Below are 20500 nucleotides of genomic sequence, written 5' to 3'. Positions count from 1 at the left end.
GGCTAATTTCTACAATTGAATGCATTAATGTTTGTGTATGATCAATTGTAAAAATCAGGCCCGCATTCAATCGCTAAGCTAAATGTTAACAGGGTCCTTGACAGCATTCCTTCCACGCATTAACTAATGATGAGCCTTTTTTCTGTTTATTTTCCCCCTCAGATATAAAACTCATCTCTGCACCATCCTAAGACCATCCGGAGGGTGAAAAGTACAAAGAGCTTGCGTTTCCAACCCAAGGCAGAGATTGCAACCTACATCTCAATCTCATGAACTGTCAGCATTCCAGGCCTCTCTGTGATTGTATACAACGATGAGAGAGGTGTAGCGCATGACACCTCTGATCAGCACTGAGAGGTGGTGCGCTGTAATCTGACTCCTTGCACCGCAGAAACAAGATAAAATCCTCATCAGTAGCAGGTGTCTCGTGTCTTCGTCTCATCTCTACCCAGATTAATTGTGACTCCATCTTTTGTGCTTGGCAGGAGGTGGTGTTGGGGGAAGCATATCGCGTAGCTGCCGTGATTTAAAAAAAAATGTAGAAACTCGTAAGTGTGGGTTAATTAATTGCTTGTAAAGATACGAAGCAGATGAAGGTTTTAAAACAAAATTGTGATGTGACAGGAGTGTGGTTTCAGTCAGTGATCAGCTGAGTCTTCAGCTTTCATCACATGTCTATAGGAGGCTTGAGGTGGTAATTCATGGAATTCCTTGAATGTCTTTGGATGTGAAAGAATCGATGAGGGATTGAGACAGAGACCAAACAGCATCACATCATTCCACACCTCAACGTGAAAGTGAGAGAACGGGGTGAAAGAATAAAACAAGTCTCTGCAAACAAAGCCTGTTTTCTCCCCCATCCTCGCTGGTCAGTGAATCTCCGTGAGGGGTTCAGCAAAGCGTCCTCTCCTCCTATCTCATTCTGATGCAAGGGACAGGACACTCGGTCAACACTGACCGCTGAGTCGTGCTCACTGGACCAACCGTGTTGGAATTCAAGATGGAATTACCTCAGTGGCCCGTAGATCTCTAGTCGGCTGTTTGGTTAGAGATCAGAGTTTGCTGATAAACACGATTGACCGATGGCAAGCATGAAGGTGACAGAAGTGTTAGAGATGGTGGTGGTTGGGACGGGAAGAAAGCGATGGAAAAGATGGAAGAGATCTTGGTTTGTCCTGCGAGTCTTCTCTATCTGTTTGATGTTGCTTATCGGTGATGTCATAGCAAACCTAGTCAATACACCTGAGCCCATAGAAGGTGAGGATTTTTGCAATTATTACCTTTCCTCCGTAATCTTTATTTTTTGTTCATCTTCTTTAATGTAAATAGATAACATGTATATTGGAAGATGCACAGCCTCCCCCTCCCACTCCCATGTATTTTCAACAATTTTTTTAGATAACATTAGACTTAGGTTGTGCTCATTGTCAGTTTTCAATTTACAATGCAACATGAATCATGACTGTAAAAGCGATTACAAGATGCATAAATGAGAAACAAAGGGTGTGTTCAATGTCATTTGCTCTTGGTCGTAAAAGTAAACGTCTTTCAAATCATGATTCGGAGGAAAATTTATTTAACGTCGAAAAAAGATGCATTTGTAAACGTGATCAGCTCAGATTTTACGACCTTCAGTATCGCAAGTGTGACATTGAACACGATTGAGTTTTTAAACGTCTTTAAATTTGCTCTCACAGTGGAAGCTTGTACAAACAGTGCCAGAATTGACCTTTCTTGTGATGGGTCAAACTGCGCACTAAAGCTACGCTAACGAAAGTGGGAAATTTAAAGGCGATCAACAAATAATCAGCTACACTGAACAGTGCACTGCTGATCATATTTGTGTTCTGTGCTTTGTAATTGAGTTTTCAATCATGATTCATGTGCACTGTTTAAACATGAAAATTGACATTGAATACAGCCTTGCATTGCTTCTCCTCATTTATCATTTTATTGTTTTATCTTCCCAATTAATACCTCTGTCACATTTGCTCTACGGCAAGTTGAAAATAGCCGTTTTAACATTTTTTGTACCAGTTAAATATAGATGGTTTGAATAAAAATGAATAAAACGGCTGTTTTTGACTCGCCGTACGGCCGCCATAGAGAAAATGTATTACTGAGAGTGGGCTTTGGCTAATTTCCAATTTTTTGCATGTTTACATTCTGTCAGTATGTTTATTGCATTTCGATAGAAAAAGACAGCAAAAGGAATTGAGGTAATTTCTGAGTGGGTGGAGAAAAACAACTTTAAACTTTGTTGGTTAATTTGGAAAACAGATCAGATTTTAAATGCGTTTGATTCTTCTGAGTTTTTGTTTTGTTCATCCTGAAGTGGCCCTGATGATGGCATTATATGCATTTCAAATATGGCCAGATACAAACTTAATGGAAAACAGTGAGCACAGGAAAGAATTGGAATTTCACGTTATTTGATCATTCCATGGTTATGATTCGTAACTGATTTTGCATATCTGTTGATGAGGTTTCAATTTGCTTGGAAGAGCATGTTCTAAATATATAATTTTCAGATATTTACCCCTATTATGTTATTCCATATCAGTATAAACGTAATAACAATAAACGTGAGAACAAGGAAAAGTGGGGGGGGGGTAGTTGTAAATGTAATTTCTTATTATATATCTTAAATACATGTTAGAAAATATTAAACGTGTTAAACAGTGTTATTATTGATAAAATCCTTTATGAGCACCTTAACTTTTTTAAGGCCAGGTTCACCCTAACTGAGTAGAGTTTAATTGATAAAAGAAAGTATAGGCAAAACATGGCAAAAAAATAAGAAAAATATTTAAAAAAACAGGCAAAATAAAAAAAAATAAGACAGTTTTAGACTTTCTCTATTAACTTATTGATGTATTATTATTGTTATCAAAAGATATATAGATTGCTAACTGTACGCAAATGAGGTCACAATTGACCATGGTTTTAAAGACTATTCCTTGCTTGACTCACTGCCATTATATTGGTTTGGCTTTTATGTCTAGTATTGATGGCAAACCCATTCAGTCATAACTGAGAGATATCAAACAATGATCTCATAGATCATGACTTGACACTGTGTGTAGAAATAAAATGTAAGACGGAGATGACAGAGAAGAATTGATTTCAAACAAAACAAGGGTGTTCCTCCAATACTTATATCCCCAGGAATGAAGATGTGACATACATCATATTGTGGCACTCCATATGTTTTAAGTGCATGTATGTTACGATGAGAGGTAGAAGGTTGTATTTCCATTAACAATGCCAAACTATGATGTGGAGGAAATTTTGGAGCAGTTCGAAATATGTTCTAACACTTTATTTAGTTGTAGGAATTTCTCTATTAATTTCAATAATAATATTTTTCAAATTTCATTAGAAACAATTGGAGGGTGTAAAGGATGTAACTACAATGATAAGGAAAAAAGATATAATTCGAAAGAATGACAAGTAAATTTTCAAACTTCATTCCAGAAAAGATGAAATATAGAAGAAATCTCAATTGTATCTGGTGACACACTCTTATGAAGATGGTATCCGCCTTTTCATTTGTTGCCGGTTATAATATGCTTAAAGCCTTCTTAAGTTTTGGTAAATCCCCCCATATCACTATTCCAATTCATTACTTCATTATATTAATGCATGTGCCTCAAAATGGTTATAGTGTGTAAGTTCAAAAAAAAATAAAATGTGGGAGGTTTTTTGGTAACTTTACCGATTATACATCAAAATTTAATTTGATTGTGTGCGTGTTCATGTCTTGTTTATATAAAACCTCAGGCGTGGAATTACATGAAATTATCAGGATATAATCTTGTCAGTAGTTGCAGGCTGAAATGTTCAAATTACAAACAAGAATATATGATATAATCATAGAAATATGAACCAACTAAATAGCAATTGTATTTAGATATTTGATATTGGTAAAAAAAATAAAAATCAACCGAGAAACAACTTATGAAAATAATTGATCCTCTATCATTTTGTTTTTAAAAAGTGAGAAAATATTGGAAAAGAGAGCAAAGTATAATTTCAAATGCTTGATTTATAAAAAGCTGTTGTTAGTGAAAATGAATAAAAATACTTTGATTGATGTAAGAATATATGTGAATTTACAAGTTTTTAAAGAAAAATTATGAAATTATGTAAAATCTCGATTGGAATGATGATATGATACAGGGAATCTGTAAAAGAGAGAGTCTACTTAAGATAAATGTTCATTAAAAAATTGAATGCAGTTCAATGAAATTCAATTATCTAAACAAGAAATTATTTGAAACTTTCAGGATATTGCACATTATTTAACAGATAAAACCAAGACTTCACAGAACTCAAAAGAAAATTCAATGAAGCAGATCTACAGGTGAAAGTTTGAATGAAATTGAGTGAACAATGAGAAAAATTATGAATATTTGATGGTTGAAATAAGCAGTATACTATACATATGATATCTTCAAATGGTAAATGGAAAGCACTAAATTTAATATTATAGTTTAATTTTATAACAACAAATTTAATTTGGAAAGATAACATGTTTTCTATTCAAGCTCAGTGAATTCTAATGCACAGTTCAGTTTCACATCTATTTTTATCATCATTAGTGGCGTGTGTAGAGAAATAACCTTTCTTATGATTGGCATGGTTCTTGTCAAGTGAAGAATTTATTTCAGCTGCAGTGTTAGGTAAACATATATGACATTACTTTAGACAATTATATGAATGTCCTCAGGCACATATTCTCTTTAATGGGATTATGATGGGTGTCATTTTCTGATGTTAACATCATGTGAAAACATTGTGATGCAGAAAAAACTCTGACAAAGCCTCTGGGGGTATTCTGAAGATGCTGGCTAATCCTTGACTATGTTTTCATTTCAAATGCCCTTTGTTTTTTAAATCGTTTATGAAAATATATATTGTTCTGAAAGTTGTTAAGATTTATGTATTACTGTTTCAAATGATACACTAAATGTTTGTTCTTTATAAAGTTGCATGCATGAAATTATGAAACAGAAGTAGCTTCTCTTTTTATCTGTAATGTTGCATTTCTCATTTGATAGCTAATGTTCGAGATTTAAGGCAAAATAGATCCTTGAAATCATATCTTTTGCAATATATCTTAATGTCTCATCTCCCCTCTTCATTGATTCAATGTGACATACATTCAGATATGCACTTCTCCTTACATAGCCTGTATGTCACAATTTAGATCAAATTTAATTGTAGAATTTCTTGCAATTTGAGAGACATCCCTCTCTTGAACCAAAGGTACAACTAACAATTCACGACTGAGATATTTGTCTATCGAATCCCTCTATTTTTCAAACAAAAAACCAATTATAACTGAAGGTAATTTTTAATGCAATTTCCAACAACAAAAAAAACAGAAACATTTTTCCTTCCATTTCCAGCAAAGAGAAAATCGAACTCATGCTATATCGTGATATCCTGCTCCCCCAAAACATTATATATCATATCACTTCTTTTGATGAATAGAAGTTTTTTTTGCCAGGCAGGGAGTAGTTCTGGTAAAAGACAAGGAAGCGTGGTCGATTGCGATGCATTCTTAATTTCTATAGATGTACATTGCAGACAAAAGAGATTCATTTCGAATGGATGTGATTTTAGTTAAAATCTAGAAGTCATCCTTGACGTTGTTTTCATATTTTTGTCTGATACTGCGAAACATATCACGTACAAGAAATTGTGATTTTCTATATTCTGTTACAAGTGCTTGAAATGTTTGGTAAAAGGTCATTTATGAAAACTTGCACACCCTCAAAAATATAATATTCCAAATTCATGTGTACGTCAATATCAAATAGATCTTTTATATATAAACATCTAACCAGCTTTACACTGGAATAATATTTGATGTAAAAAAAAGGAAGTTTGGTGATTTTAAGTTATTGTACAATTTTACAAAACACAGGGCATTGTGTACAAGTGAGAGAATGATAAAAGCATGCTTTCAAATTTACTTTAGTTTTAAATGTTTCATTAAATTTCAATATTTCTATTTTCACTCCAATAATTGAATAAAAATATATAATTTTTTGTGATGACTTTTTAATCAAATCGTTAAGAATTGATATGAATACCAAACTAATATCTGTTGGAGAATTTTATTGTTTATTTCCTATATACTTCAATGATCTTGGATGTGGAATACATGGCATTAAAATCATCTCTTGATGTCAGTGGCATAATGAGCCAAAAAAAGGGGGGCTAGATATGCTGTATTGCTTAAAATTGATAAAAGTTGAGAGCAAGCAAAAATTTCAACATTTTCATCTTTAAAATCAAATTTTGTGTTATATTTTGACAAAATATTCTGAAAATGATATCACATTTCACCTTTCTTTTTTTCTTTCCTTTTCTTTCCTTTTCTTTTTTTATCTTGGTCAAGAAAAAGTTGGTGTTGGGGCAAGAGGCAAGAGACCCCCATCTGTACACCAGTGCTTATGTTATTGTTAAGTGACGAGACAAACTATAACATCCTCAGTAATCTGGATGTACACACTAACTTTCCTCAGCTTCACTTGAGAAAGAAAGCCAACCCTACCAACCCTCAAGAACCTTATGACCCTCATCATCTAATCTCTTACAGATTTCAGTTTTGAAGAAATCATGGGGGAACGGGGGCGTTGCTCATGCAGGGCCAAACCTGTGGAATTCTCTTCCACAGAGTTTGGAAACCCAGACCTCAGTGACTACTTTCAGGGGCAACCTGAAAACATACCTGTATAAGAGTACTTTTTGACAGACATCGACTTATTGTTCAAACATGTATTATATCTGCTCTGCAGCACCTTGAGCATCTAGTCAAGATGGAAAGATGAAATACAAGTCTTATTATTAAAGCTACATCCAGCTCACCTCGAATGGGTATTTCGCTGATTATTTGCTTATTACATGTGGTGATAAATCAAAAGTGGCCACTCCTTGGCCATTCATATGTTGGATAAATGCTTAGTTCTTTATAAAGTAAAAATGTTTTAATATAACAGTTCTCACTTCATGTAAAGTGTAAATTGGTATGAAAGAAAAATATAATGGATCAAGTTTGTAAAGCATATGAATAAAGATATCACCCCCCCCCCTCTTTTCCTTCTTTAATTCCCTTTGACTCCTTTATATATCTCTCACTCTCTATTTACATTACCTCTCTCTCTAGATCCCCCTCACCCACCCCTCTCTCTCTCTTTCTTTTTTTCTTTTTCTTTTCCTTCATCTTATAGCTGTTTTCTTCATCCCCTTTTTTTTCCCTAATTTTACATCCATAGATTAACCTATTTAGAATTTTTTCACTCTTCCGTAAGATGTCTGGTATAATGTTCCTGATGATGTAGCCTTCTCCATTAGATAGCTTCTTTGTGGCAAAGCACCGGGAAGAGTTTCTTGAGAATGCACAATCTCCGGTTTCCTCCCCTTCCCTTTATCTTCTCGGATCTTTTCAGAAAACAATTTCCACAGGAAATTGGGAACTGGAACAGGGAGGCATCGTCAGAAATTGCCTTTATCTCCCAAGTATGTTGAAAAATGTGATATAATTTTGAAACTGTATTGATCTGATTTTTTATATTTTTACAATTTTCATCTACTTTCTGTATCTAGGTTTTCATTCTTGGAAGTTAAGATGTGTTCTGAATTCTTTTGATGGTTATACAGAATATTTCCTTTTTCATATTTCTCTGTGTTAGTCATACATATAAAATGTGGTGGCTGTGAAGTAAGTATGATGGTGGATCATAGGTCATACTAGTTTCTGCAAAGTGCAAACATCGGTTGTCAATTTGATGAAATTTAGGAGTGTTGGTCACTAACTCTACAACTTTTGGTTGCTACTCTGAGCTTGACCATATTATGAGGTGAAATAATATTGAATTTTAATGATTTCATATTCTAAAGACCTCAAAATGCAGCCTTTATCATCAAATTCCCTGGATCAAGTGAAAAAATGAATTGGCACGCATATATTGGGCACTATGTGGGTTTTTCAAGCAAGAAATGAGAGGCTGTATGTTTTCTTGTAAGAAACTCATATTTTGCCCAAATTGGATGACGTTTTGTCGTACTCTTCTTTTTATTGAAACTTTTTGTGAAATTTGAATGAAATTAAGTTTTAATCTTTAACATAAAATCCAGTTGTGATAACAATTTCTAAAAATGAGTTTCAACAGTAGGCATAACCTGTGTTCCTTTTTTGGGGGAACTTGACTATATTTTTTGAGTTGATATTGATTCAATACGAAAGTAATAAAGGCACTTTTTCCCCTCTGGAATTAAAAATAAAAAGATATATAACTGCCAAGTATTCTTGCAACGATCATGACACTCTGGTATCAGTGTTGGTTTCAGCCAGAATGTCATGGTGATCCGTACTTGTGATCTTTCTATTAAAAAAAACCTTCTTCTAATAAGTTTGATCAAGACACTCCTTAACTTGACAAATCACTTGTTTCTTTCCAGAAACTCTCACCAACCCTTAGCTTCCAAAGAATGTTTCTGATGTGGGTGTTTTGTCCATGTGCCCCCGAACTGTCAACATCAGATGGAACAAAAATGTCTCGTGCTATATTGATTTTGAACCTTGCAAACAGTTTTGAGCACCCGCGCTCTCAGGTTTGCAAGTGTGGCCACCGCAGCCACAGAGGACTTGTATTTCCCGATCGGCAGCGGTAAACTTTCTCTCTTTTCGATATGATCGATCGTGAAGACGGTGTGCATCGTCTGCCGAGGTGTGAGCCAGGGTAAATCAGAACTGCGCCCGTCGATCCCGCTTCTATTGATTTTGTACCAAATGTCCCATTATGGAAGCCAACAGGGTTCGACAAGCTAGTGTCGGATTCGGACAAGGCCATTACCCGGTCAAGTATGTTACCCTCAACAGCACGTGGTGTGCATTTTGATGAGATGAGGGGTATCCCATTTACCCTAGTTTTACCTCATCGGCATGTTTGGCGGATGTGCCATTTTGGGATCGTATGTCAGATTTGGGGTTTGATGTCTAATTCCTTTATCATTTTGTACTTCAATCATTCCGTTCGAGGTGTCTCGTCAAAACCTGCGTGAATTGATCTTGTGTCAAAGTTTGGTTTGATCTGAAGATTTTAATTACTCTTTCCTTCAATATATCTTGGGTTTATTATTTATTGCATTTTTTAATATTATTTTCCTTTCTCTTTCTCCTTCTGCTTGGATGCTTGTTCCTTTTCATCTTGACTTTTTCTATTTGCTGATATTTCAATTTTTTGTCTCGCCTGCATAGCAGAGCGAGACTATAGGCGCCGCTTTTCCTACGGCGGCAGCGTCAACAGTGAAATCTTAACCTAAGGTTAAGTTTTTGAGATGACATCATAATAACTAAAAAAGGATATTGACCTAGTTCATGAAACTTGCAAATAAGGTTAATCAAGTATTACTGAATATCCTGCCTGTGTTTCAGGTCACATGACTAAAGTCAAAGGTCATTTAGGGTCAATGAACTTAGATCATGTTGGGGGAATCAACACTGAAATCTTAACCTAAGGTTAAGTTTTTGAAATGTCATCATAACATAGAAAGTATGTGGACCTAGCTCATGAGACTTGGACATAAGGGTAATGAAGTATACTGAACATCCTACCCATTTTTTGTAGTAATATGTCTCATTTGCATTTATGATGCGAGATGATGTAACTGACGTCACATTGTATACGCGGTGCTCATGGTTGGTTACGATATGGCAGTCCTGGCCCAGCCAACCTTGTTGCCGGTGTTGCAATCAAATTGAATCAATAAACCTAATAATGATGTTGGAACATATAGGCCTAGTACAGAACTCTGTACTGACAATAGCTTGACAAGTTTCAAGTCACTTGATCAAGGTCAAAGGTCATTAAATCAATGAGCTTTGTCCATGTTGTGGTATCAAGCTTAAATTTTAAACAAGATTAAGCTTTGAAATGTTACCATAATTTTGAAAGTAAATGGATATTAATATTTCATGAAACTTGGACATATGGGTAGTCAAGTGTCATAATCAAGTATCATTGATAATTTTGCACAAATTTCAGGTAACATGATGAAGATCAAAGGTCAATTGAGATCAGTGAAAATTGTATTTTATTATCAAATGATTTTTTTTCATCTTATTCAGCACTGCAGCTATATAGAATCCATGTAAGGCTGAGGAGACTGCCAAAGGCATTCCATTTGTTTTTGTTATACATGAAAACATGTGGGTGGACATTTTATTGGATTCTTTTGAATGCAACTTTAGATTGTCACCACAACTGACATTTATATTCAAAGAAATGTTGTGAGAAGAGGAGGAAAGAGAAAGGAGCAATGATTTGATGAGAGTGAGTAAATGTCCATCATTTGATAGAATGTGTCCTGTAAAAAGAGAGTTTACCTCATCTTGCTCGTTGAGAGTCAAATGCCATCAAATTGAAATTGTTGATTCATTGACTTTTCTCTCTGGCTGATTAGGTTAAAACGAAAGGCCTTTTGCTCAAGTGTCAAACTTCTTAAATTTCCTACATTCACTCATATTGGTTATATTTTCTTTTTTGTTCAAATTTATAACATTTAAAGAAATATCTCAAATGTTTTACTAGATCAAATGAATGTGTATGCCGTAATACAGTTATGATATATGAAATGAAAATGTACGTCCATTTTACAGAATAAATTCTGTGATTGTACATGAAAACAGATTCAACAGCTACTATATTTTGTAAGATTGGCTTGTTAAATGATACACAAATATTTTGCATTAATGGCACTTTACCCAAGTTGTAGTATGGACTTGAAATCAATTTAAATTTAAAAAAATGAAAATTTTCTTTAAAAAAATAACAGTAATCTTTCAAATTTTTTATTAGAAATTCTACAAAGTGCCCTTTGGACATGGTATCAATATTGTGAGTAGATTATTTTGAGAGTGTTTGTTACCATTTAAAAAAATATCAGAGTGTACTGATAGCTTGAAGTAGACAATTTTTATGTCGATTAGAGGGAAGGGAAGAGGAAAAGGAAGAGATTGAAAGGGGATGGGTAAACAAGGAATGGGAAGATAGGGGGATAGAAAAGAGAGAGAGAGGGGAAGAAATATATAGAGAGGGGAAGAAATATATAGAGAGGGGAAAATAGAGTGAGTGTGGGAGGAGATAGAAAAGAGAGAGAGAGCAGAATAAATAGAAAGAGGGAGAGAGAGAGCGAGATAATGGTAAGCTGTGAAGGGGATACCCCATGATAATATTCATGGTAAGTGGAAATAAGGATAAATCCTGATCCCTGTCACATACAGCTAAGCGATTGATTGTGATACTGATTTCTATGTTCAACTGCATTCATCGTTGTGTGTAATCAATCGTAAATATCAATCACACAATCAATTGCTAATGTTAATGATACAGTGCCCAGAAATGGGATCTATAGAGAAGAGTGGTTGGATGTAATTAAATACAAACACAAAGTAATGGTGCAAAATCAGCATGTTACAAATTCTTGATTTTCTTTCCTAATGCACTTATAAATATAAAGATTACCTCATGAAGTAATAGTGATTAGCCCCCCCCCCCCCCCTAAAAAAAAAAAAAAAAAAAAAAAAAACTTCTAATTATCATTCTTTTCAATCGTTATTTAACCATCTCACAGGTTCAATAATAATTGCTGGTTTACATTAATGTTGTAACTACCTCCATAATAAGATTAATATTTTATCATGATAATAAATATGTGCAAGTATATTGTGGAGAGTAGCTATCTAATCAAGATATGAATGTATTATCGGTTTGGGAATACTGTTTAAATTTTGCATTTATCAAAGGATATCTTTATATTTGGTAAATCTTCTTAAAGTACATGTACATGTAACTTTTCTAATTCATTACTAGATTATATGAATTTGTGTGTCCTAAATTGGTAATGATTCAAAGGATATAGAATAAGAATGATATGTATTGGATAGATTTAGGGATTTTACACCACAAATTATTTTTGACTGGTTGGCCAATCAAATTAGAATATCTGTGTTCTCTTTTTCTAATATGAAATGGGCTCAAAATTTATGAGTATTTGTCTGAAGCTTTTTAATATCAAACTACTAAAAGAAAGTGCTCAAAAGGCTATTTTTTATACAAAAAATAGAAAAATTGCCAAGAGTAAGCACAAGGCAACTTTTAATCTTTACGGCATGAAAAATGACAAATTTTAATTTTAACTACTGAAAAAGCATCCACTACACATTTGTACTATCGGAATGTCAGATAATAATCAAGTAATTCACATCATGGAACCTTTACCAAAGCTTTAAATGGCTTTAGAAAGTTCAACACAAATCATTAACAGATACATAGTATTTCCACCCTAATTCAATAATGTTTAATATTCACATATCACAAAATGTTGTGGCAATTTTTTTAAGAAAACACACAATCAACAAGGCAAAACAAGGATTATGCTGTAAGATCGTTGTTGTCTTGTAATATGACTTTTGAGGTGCCTTTAAAGGAATTTATGCCTTGTTTGGTATTAAACTGCTGCACATGAAACAGAAATTTTATTGCCATAATCAAAATATTATTATTTGAATAACTTTGATTTTTTAATAGTAAATTTTGTATTCTTTAACATTTTTATATATACACGTATAATAATATAACAAGGGGTTAAAAAAAAAACTAAAATTTTTATTCTCGTTTGTGATAAAATTATCAAATTGACAGTTACTAAACTTCTATCATTTGGAAGTACGTCTTATCTGCATTGGGTTTCTTAGACCTTGCATCACTATACACTATTATTCTTTAAAAAAGTAGGGCAGGTGGTTTTCCATTTATATTTCATTACACATCAAATAGGCAAACTGTGCCTATGAACTGTGCAATTATGCTTTTGCTTTGTCAACTACATATAGTTCAATGGATAACTCCACATTAGAGCTGGCTTTGTCATATTGTTTGTATAATAGATTAAAGATTCATTACTTGAGAGGCAGGCAAATCTATAGATTGTACTGGTGACTTATCATTTCATTAGCAGATTAATATTTTAGATCATGCATTTACATGAACTGTGACTATGTGAACAATTACATTTCCAAGGACTATGTGAAGCTATTCTCGCATTTTCAAGTCAGATATTTTTTTTAGATTCCTGTATACATTCCTTCTAAACCATACAAGTATTTGTAATTGGTTCTGTTTAATTCATCTCAGGTCATATCAACAGACTACTTATTATAAATGCATATTCATTGAATAACTCTCTTTCAGGAAAGTTAGTACAAAGTCAGAAACAATGACAATAATATTTCCATATCACTGTTCCTCATTGCCAATACCATCATGACCTTGAAAGACACCAAGTGATATGAGAGACACGATCACAGCTACCTCCAAATTGAGTGAAGTTGTTCCAGACGTGGCTTTGGAATGTGTTTTCCCGTCAGGGGAAGAAGAACATGTTCGTGGCTTTTGAGTATGTTGCCTATCAGGTCGAAGGGAAATCGACATCTCAAGTTTCCCCTTGTAATGACTGTCATTCTGAAGTGCAATGTCAGAGTGGTTTTTGGCGTGACCTTGGGGTTCCTAAGCCCAGTGCATGCTGGGAACTGTGTGATCTGAGAAAAGAGTCCATGGGATGTGCAGACTGAGAAGAGAAGGGATTAATGATGTGGTTATTACTTGCATTTATTCAGAAGTTGATGTTATAATAATGGTTATGATTATGATATTTATTTATTTGTTCATTTATTTATTTATTTTATTTATTTATATTTTCTTGAAAAAGACAGATTGTCCAGTTCAAGTCAATTGGCAAGGGAGCCCTGTTGAGTATCATGATTATGAACATGACATACACATAGATAAAACAGTGATCCATGATTAATATAATGAAAAAGATTTTCATTAGAAAAAAGATAATGAACTTTGATTGTTTAGTGTTTATTGCAATGGTATGACAGTAATGGTAGATATTTGTAATGCAGCAAATCTATTCTGTTGAAAACTCAATGTAAGAAAGAGACAATAAAAGGAAGATGATCACATGAAGATCTTGAAGATTTTAGATTGCATTAGTCTGTCATCTTCTATCTTTCAGATTTCTCAGTCAAGCTAGTCAACGGCTATGTGACCAATGCGGGTCTCCTGCTTATCTTCTATCAAGGCTCATGGGGTACTGTGTGCAATAACTCCTGGACGATCACAGAAGCTGACGTTGTCTGCAGGCAAATGGGCTATCCAGGTGCTGCAGTGGCTTCGCATTCAGAACTTACCATTCCACTCGGCAAAGATGGTTACCCAACCCTTTTTGAGAATTTTCATTGTAGGACCAATAGCACCAACCTCTACAATTGCCAATTTGAGGATTTCTCGATGGAACATGGCTGCCAAAGTGTGCAGTTATTGTGTCAACTTCCGCAGCCAACGGGTAAGAAAGACAGCTTTTTATTCTCGGATTCTGTCACACACTCTCAGAAATATTTCTAACCAACTTATGCAATCATTGAAAAAATTATGTGAGTTCGTGGTCTAAATCCCATTTATTTTAAAGCCCCTCTTACATTTTCTTTAGTACCTAAAAAGTGTCTGCCACTTTTCTAGTTCATTACTTATTGCATGGGTTTATGTCATACAACTGTTTTTAACGTTGAAAGAAGGAATTAAAACCATATTGTAATGGATTTGTTTTATGATTCTACATATTGTTTATATTATTATTTTAACCAGGATCTTGACCAAAATAAGATTACTGTGTTAATTGGGCTGATGATTTTAAGATGCTTGAAGCCTTCTGTTATGCAGTCACTAAATTTGAAAGATAAATGTTCAAAGAGCAATTTGAAGAAAAAAATGAAAAAATACAAATGCAATATTTTGGATTTTAGAAGGAAGTTGTTTTATGCACAAGAAGAGGGCAGGCATGGGGAAGGTGAAAATGGTAGGATTCTTGGGTTAGATAGATATGAACATTTTGCATAATGGATAGAGTTATGAATGTCTTTGTGAACATGTTAATGAATGTTACTGAAAGGTTATGTTTTGTACATGAAGTTTCCCCATTTGAAAGAGAAATAAATTCAAGAATTTCCAAATTTTACATAATTCGTAAAATGTAATATGAGTATGTCAATGACTAAGAGCATAATGCAAAATCGTTTTTATCTTGTAGGATAGAAGTTTTATTGGTAAGATATAATGATGGGGGTAAATATGTTTTATCACATTACCATTTTTGTATGAATATTATGTAGGAGAGGAAAGATACACAGGTTTCAAGGCAATTTTCCCCCAAAATGTTCAAAAGAGCCCTGGAAAATCCCCATTCACTGCAATGTTAAAGCTTATCTAATGTTGCAGGAAAAAAAAAGATTCAGGCAGGGGGTTGTGAGTAGACCCCTGGTAGCCCCTTCCACCGTAACAAAATAATTTTTGCCTGATAAAAACTCTAAGCAAACCTCTAACTTTATAAGATAGACAATCCAATCACCGAAATGCATCGAACTGAATAATGGAATTAACATGAAAAGACCTTACAAAGAGACAGTAATTTGATATCACTAATTATTCTTTTTCATCATGAATAAGGAGCTTAAGAATATGCCTAGTTCACATGAGTGATTTTCTAATCATGATCGCAACAATGAATGATATAAACTCATCATGCATTCCCCTTTGTCACAAATTCATGTGCGGGGAAATTTATAGCTGGTAATATCCGCAGTTGCCTCGTTGACTTCACATTTCAGGGGGATTGATGCATAGGGAACTGATGATAATACATGAGGTTTGTATTTAGTGCCATTTTTTGTTCTATTTGGTTCAATGCTTCAGGCAATTAATGAAATAAAGGTATGTTGTAAATTGATGAAACCTTTTTCATAATTGGAGCTTTGCATAATGCTTCAAAAGGCTTGAGATTGATAGAATTGCGGGCAAACTTTGACAATATACTATGGATTTATTAATGAATTCTTTCAAAACCTTGCAAGTGAATAAGGGCAGGTCAAAGTAACTCTTTATTTTTCTGCGAAGCTAAAAGAAAGGAAGGGCAGATCATGGACTGCTGGATGCATGTCTCTATATCTTTGTCTGGAAGCGTCGTGGAAACGTGGTATTTCGCTTTGTAATCAGAAAGTTGTGTTCAGATCCCATCACGGCCTAGCGTCCTTTCGCAAGACATCAATCCATACTTTGCCACTCTCCACCCAGGTGTTAGATGGACACTTGGTAGGATGCAAAAGCCTATGTAGTATGCTTAGCAGTGAGTCTTGGAACTTTTGTTGGAATGCTCCCCAGGGAGTGTAGAAAGTGTATACATTGTGTGCTGGCATGCCAAGAGGCAATGACTGGGGTAATAGTAATTCTGTTATTATTGGGTGTTAACTAACACCATTAATTTAACACTGGTGTAAATCTCTTGGTGTGTTCTTCTTTCAACACCGAATCATGTAGTTCTAACAAGTGCTGTTTTTGCCATGAAGTTAAACATCTGAAAGATCCCAGTGCCAAGTGGCTGGTATACAGTGTGTTGCGTATCAAAAAAAAGTTTACACTTTGAAAAAGCCCTGGGAATTAAAAAATATACAACATGTGGGTAATTTTTTCACATATATTATTGGGTTTTGGTCTCATCTATCCAATGAAAATAAAAATTTTGACAGAATATTACACTTGAGTGAGCACTGTCCTTTTTTGAAAATCTCGCAGAAATCTGTTTGCGCAGAAATGCTCGTTTTCACGCTGTGTTAAGGGGAAAAGGCGAAAATCAAACTTACCCTGTGAAACATTTCTCCTACATTTCCTTTGCACTTTTAGTCAATTGAAATAAAACGGATATATTGAAGCATTTTGTTACAATTTTGCCACCCAAATTGAAATTTTAACTCTTAGTAAGCACAACCTTTACCCTTTTTGTGCTAGCTGGATCTAAGGACATAAGTGAATCTAAACAAAAGTTTATATCAGACATCTACAGCATTTTTCACTATTTTTTTATCATTTAAAGTGGGTTTACATTTCATTTTTCATTTGATACTTGTTTCTCCACACTTTTCCCAAGCTTGACAATGATTAACAAAATGAAAATCAAGCCTAAGCCATTTCTTGTAAATCACAGGTCAGTGTAAAGCAAATATCGTCACGATGGCCTCGGTGTGTGGGGGGAGTGGGGTGGGGCGCAATGGTTTTGGGCAAGGAAACAAGTTTAAAAAGGTAAAAGATATCTTCAAATCAATTTTACTAGCTAAATTCCATTTGTTCTTCATGATTAAGGTCTACTTTTATTCTCATAACTATTTCAAAGTTCTGCGCAAATCATTTTTCACTAACTTGTAAAGAGTAAATGGTGCTCATTCAAGCGGAAATATTTTTCGACAGTTATATCGTCATTTGATTAAATGGATGTGTACCAATGTTAAAATGTGGAAAAATCTTCAGGATATTACAAATGTATAATTTTACAGGATTTTTTCTAAGTGTAAACTTTTTTTTGATACGCACTGTATACGCACTGTATAATGTATGTAACCAACAAACTTTTTCAATTTCAATTGAAAAGCGCTGCAAAAGGTACAGGAATAGAAATGATAAATCTCTTAAAGGCATTGGCCGTTTGACTTGTTTCCCATTTCGTTTAATCTGTTAGAAAGCAATTAAATAGTAATTTTGAAAATTGACACTCGTATAGAGTTTTACACAGGCTTCATTTTGATTACTTTTGCAAGTGAGAACGCCTGTTAACAACACAATACTCCCCAGGAGCATAATTTTGATGCAACCCAGATAATATAGTAACAAAAATAGATTTTGGGTTTTGGGTGGGTTGAATGACCAAGGGACATCGCGCTGGGAGAAGGCATGAAAATTCAACAGACATCTTTTCTTTACATCTAGACAGTGGCCCATTTCATATTGAATTACAATTATTGTAAACTTTGCCTTTATGACAGCTACCATGGCAACAGACTCAACAGCCAATCACAATCGATGTTTCCATATAGCGGTTAAAATAATGACAAAGTAAAAGTAGTAATGAGTCTTTATATAACAGGGCCCAGAATACCTCCTATCTTTATCAGCATTCTGGGATAGAGGAAACTGGAATATAAGTTATGTCACAGTCATTTCAGCTGAAGCACTTTTAGTTGTTTTATATGATCTCTGCTGATATTCTATTTCTTTTCAAATTGGAAGAAACATTATTCTATTCGATTACACTTATTTTTAAATGATTCTTCTTTTTTTTTTGCTGCTCTTAATATTATTTTGCATCATAAGATTTAAAATCTGTCTGCCTGAAGATATGATGAAGGATAAATTCTGTAAATTATACTCAAGTTTTATCTTGTATGCAGATATTCAACGTGTAGTTTAGCAGTTTAATCTTTTTTCAAAGTCTTGTTAATTATTTGTGAACATTTGAACTTTATTTCGGAATACTGTATCTTGATCATAATACTTGAACTTTCTATACACATGTGGCAATGCCCTCTGAGTGCTTACTTAGGGTGTGTTTAATGTTGATTTTCAAATTTAAATAGCAATATGAATCATGATTGAAAACTTTCTTACAAAGCGCTGAAAAAGGGTGTGTTCTGTGTTCCCTATTTCCAGTCATAAAAGTAAATGTCTTTCAGATCGCGATTGGAAGGAAGATTTAAATACTGAAAAAGATATGTTTTTAAACATGATCAGCTCAGATTTTAGGACCTTCTGGATCGCGAATGCGACATTGAAAACGATTTGAGTTTTGAAACGCATTTGCTCTCACAGTGGAATCCTACACAAGTAGGTGCCAGAATTGACCTTTCTTGTGATGAGTCAAACTGCACAGGACTACTGCACTAACTAAAGCGGGAAATTCAAAGACGATCAACCAATAATGATATGTGTATACAGTATAATGTATATTTTCGACACTGAACAGTGCACTGCTGATCGTGTTTGTGTTCTGTGTTTTGTAATTGAATTTTCAATCACAATTCATAATGCTCATAATTGCTGTTTAAATTTGAAAGTCAACATTGAACATGCCCTTATTTAGTCATTAGACATCATATCCTGAGATTTTCAGCTCATTCCATGATTGAGAAGTGGTTTCATATAAAAAAAAAATATATATATATTTTGATCAGGTATGTGATCAAAATGAATTTTAATGTAAAGTCATCAAATCTATGCAATTTACACATTTTATTCATATACTCCCCATCACAAGTGGTTTAGGGCATCGTGCATTCATATGATTTTGATATAGATTGTAAAATGCAACTTGGGGGGGGGGGGTAATACAAGCAGTTGAATAAGCTTTAAAGATTCAATGAAATAGTGCTCTAACCCAAGGTAAATATATTCTTGGGAATGACTGGGTTCAGCTAGCTAGACCTTGTCAAAGTTTCATTGGAATTGAGAAGAAGTTCAGCATTTGAGAAAACTGTATGGTCATTTGGTGGTCACATTGTCTCTTCAATTGACTTGCATAAGTTTCATGTATGTGTTTGTGGTTTTCACCCAAGGAAGAAATTTCACACTCTTGTTTCTATGTTTCTTGAAGATTTTGTCATGAGGGCGGTATACGCCTAAAGGGGGAGCAAGGGAGCAATGTGACCATGTAATAATCCATGGTCCTTCATCCATGCAGATATCTCAAAATGAACAGCTATCATAAAACGGATCAGAAAAGCTTGAAGAAAGCGTAATAATTCCTTTGGCCTGTGGGGACATCTGGGCATGGATTGTTGACTTTAGACTTGTTACCCATGCTGTAGCAAGCATTGGGATCACGTGATGGGAAGCCGCGGGCAATGTCCGGCAGCGGTCCGTAGGGTCAGCCGTCATTAGATTCGCAGACGAGGAGGTGGGTAATAACCTGGTGGTTATTTGCAGAACCTAGTAATCAGGACAAATCCTACAAGAATTCATTTCCATTGGAGTCTGATGGATAGGAAAGAAGGTGTCTGCACTTTCATGGGTCCTCCTGCATTACCTACAAATAAGGGTTAAGAGGGCAGGAGAGGAAAGTGTTGCAGATCTTATCAGTAACAGCTCTGCAAACCGACCCATAGATTTCCTCAAGTAATGGAGATTATGTTCCCTTCTTAATCAAAAGTTGAGAGGAGTTGCAGAGTTTAAGCAAATGAGAAGAAGCAAGCTTGTTTTATTAAAGTCTTAGACATCATCATGATTGAGTTAGAAACTGCCTAATTACCATTTTAACCTCTTGAAGAGATTTTGGGCATCGATTAAGTCTGACTAGATAGGCAACTTCAATTACCTGTGCAAGGGCAATATTTAACTCTACTAATATTTCAGAACAATACAGTCTGCAGTGTAATCAATGATCAAATTTCTATGCATCGTTCCCTATTGAAGGAGGGGGGAGGGGTGTTTCAGGTTGCTTTTACTAATAGCCTTACCCTGAGATAGGGAGCTCCTGAAAATTTGACAAATAAAGAGAAACTGGTCAAGAATAGATAGTTCACCAATAGATAGCCTGTGTCCCA

General features: G+C 34.5%; 1 protein-coding gene across 1 annotated transcript in view; it reads left to right on the top strand.

Annotated features, from left to right (window-relative positions):
- Positions 1–1082: 1082 nt before the first annotated feature.
- LOC129269132 (deleted in malignant brain tumors 1 protein-like) overlaps positions 1083–20500 on the top strand; it is a 34786-nt gene continuing 15368 nt past the window's right edge. Inside the window, exons 1-4 of the mRNA XM_064095710.1 lie at positions 1083–1257; positions 6614–6747; positions 13445–13550; positions 14098–14427. Of these exons, the coding sequence (XP_063951780.1) occupies positions 1083–1257; positions 6614–6747; positions 13445–13550; positions 14098–14427 (745 nt within the window). The remainder of the gene's footprint in view (positions 1258–6613; positions 6748–13444; positions 13551–14097; positions 14428–20500) is intronic.

This window comes from Lytechinus pictus, chromosome 2, assembly GCF_037042905.1.
Source record: "Lytechinus pictus isolate F3 Inbred chromosome 2, Lp3.0, whole genome shotgun sequence".
Taxonomy (NCBI): domain Eukaryota; kingdom Metazoa; phylum Echinodermata; class Echinoidea; order Temnopleuroida; family Toxopneustidae; genus Lytechinus; species Lytechinus pictus.
The sequence above is the reverse complement of the archived record's forward strand: the minus strand, read 5'-3'. Positions and strand labels throughout refer to the sequence as shown.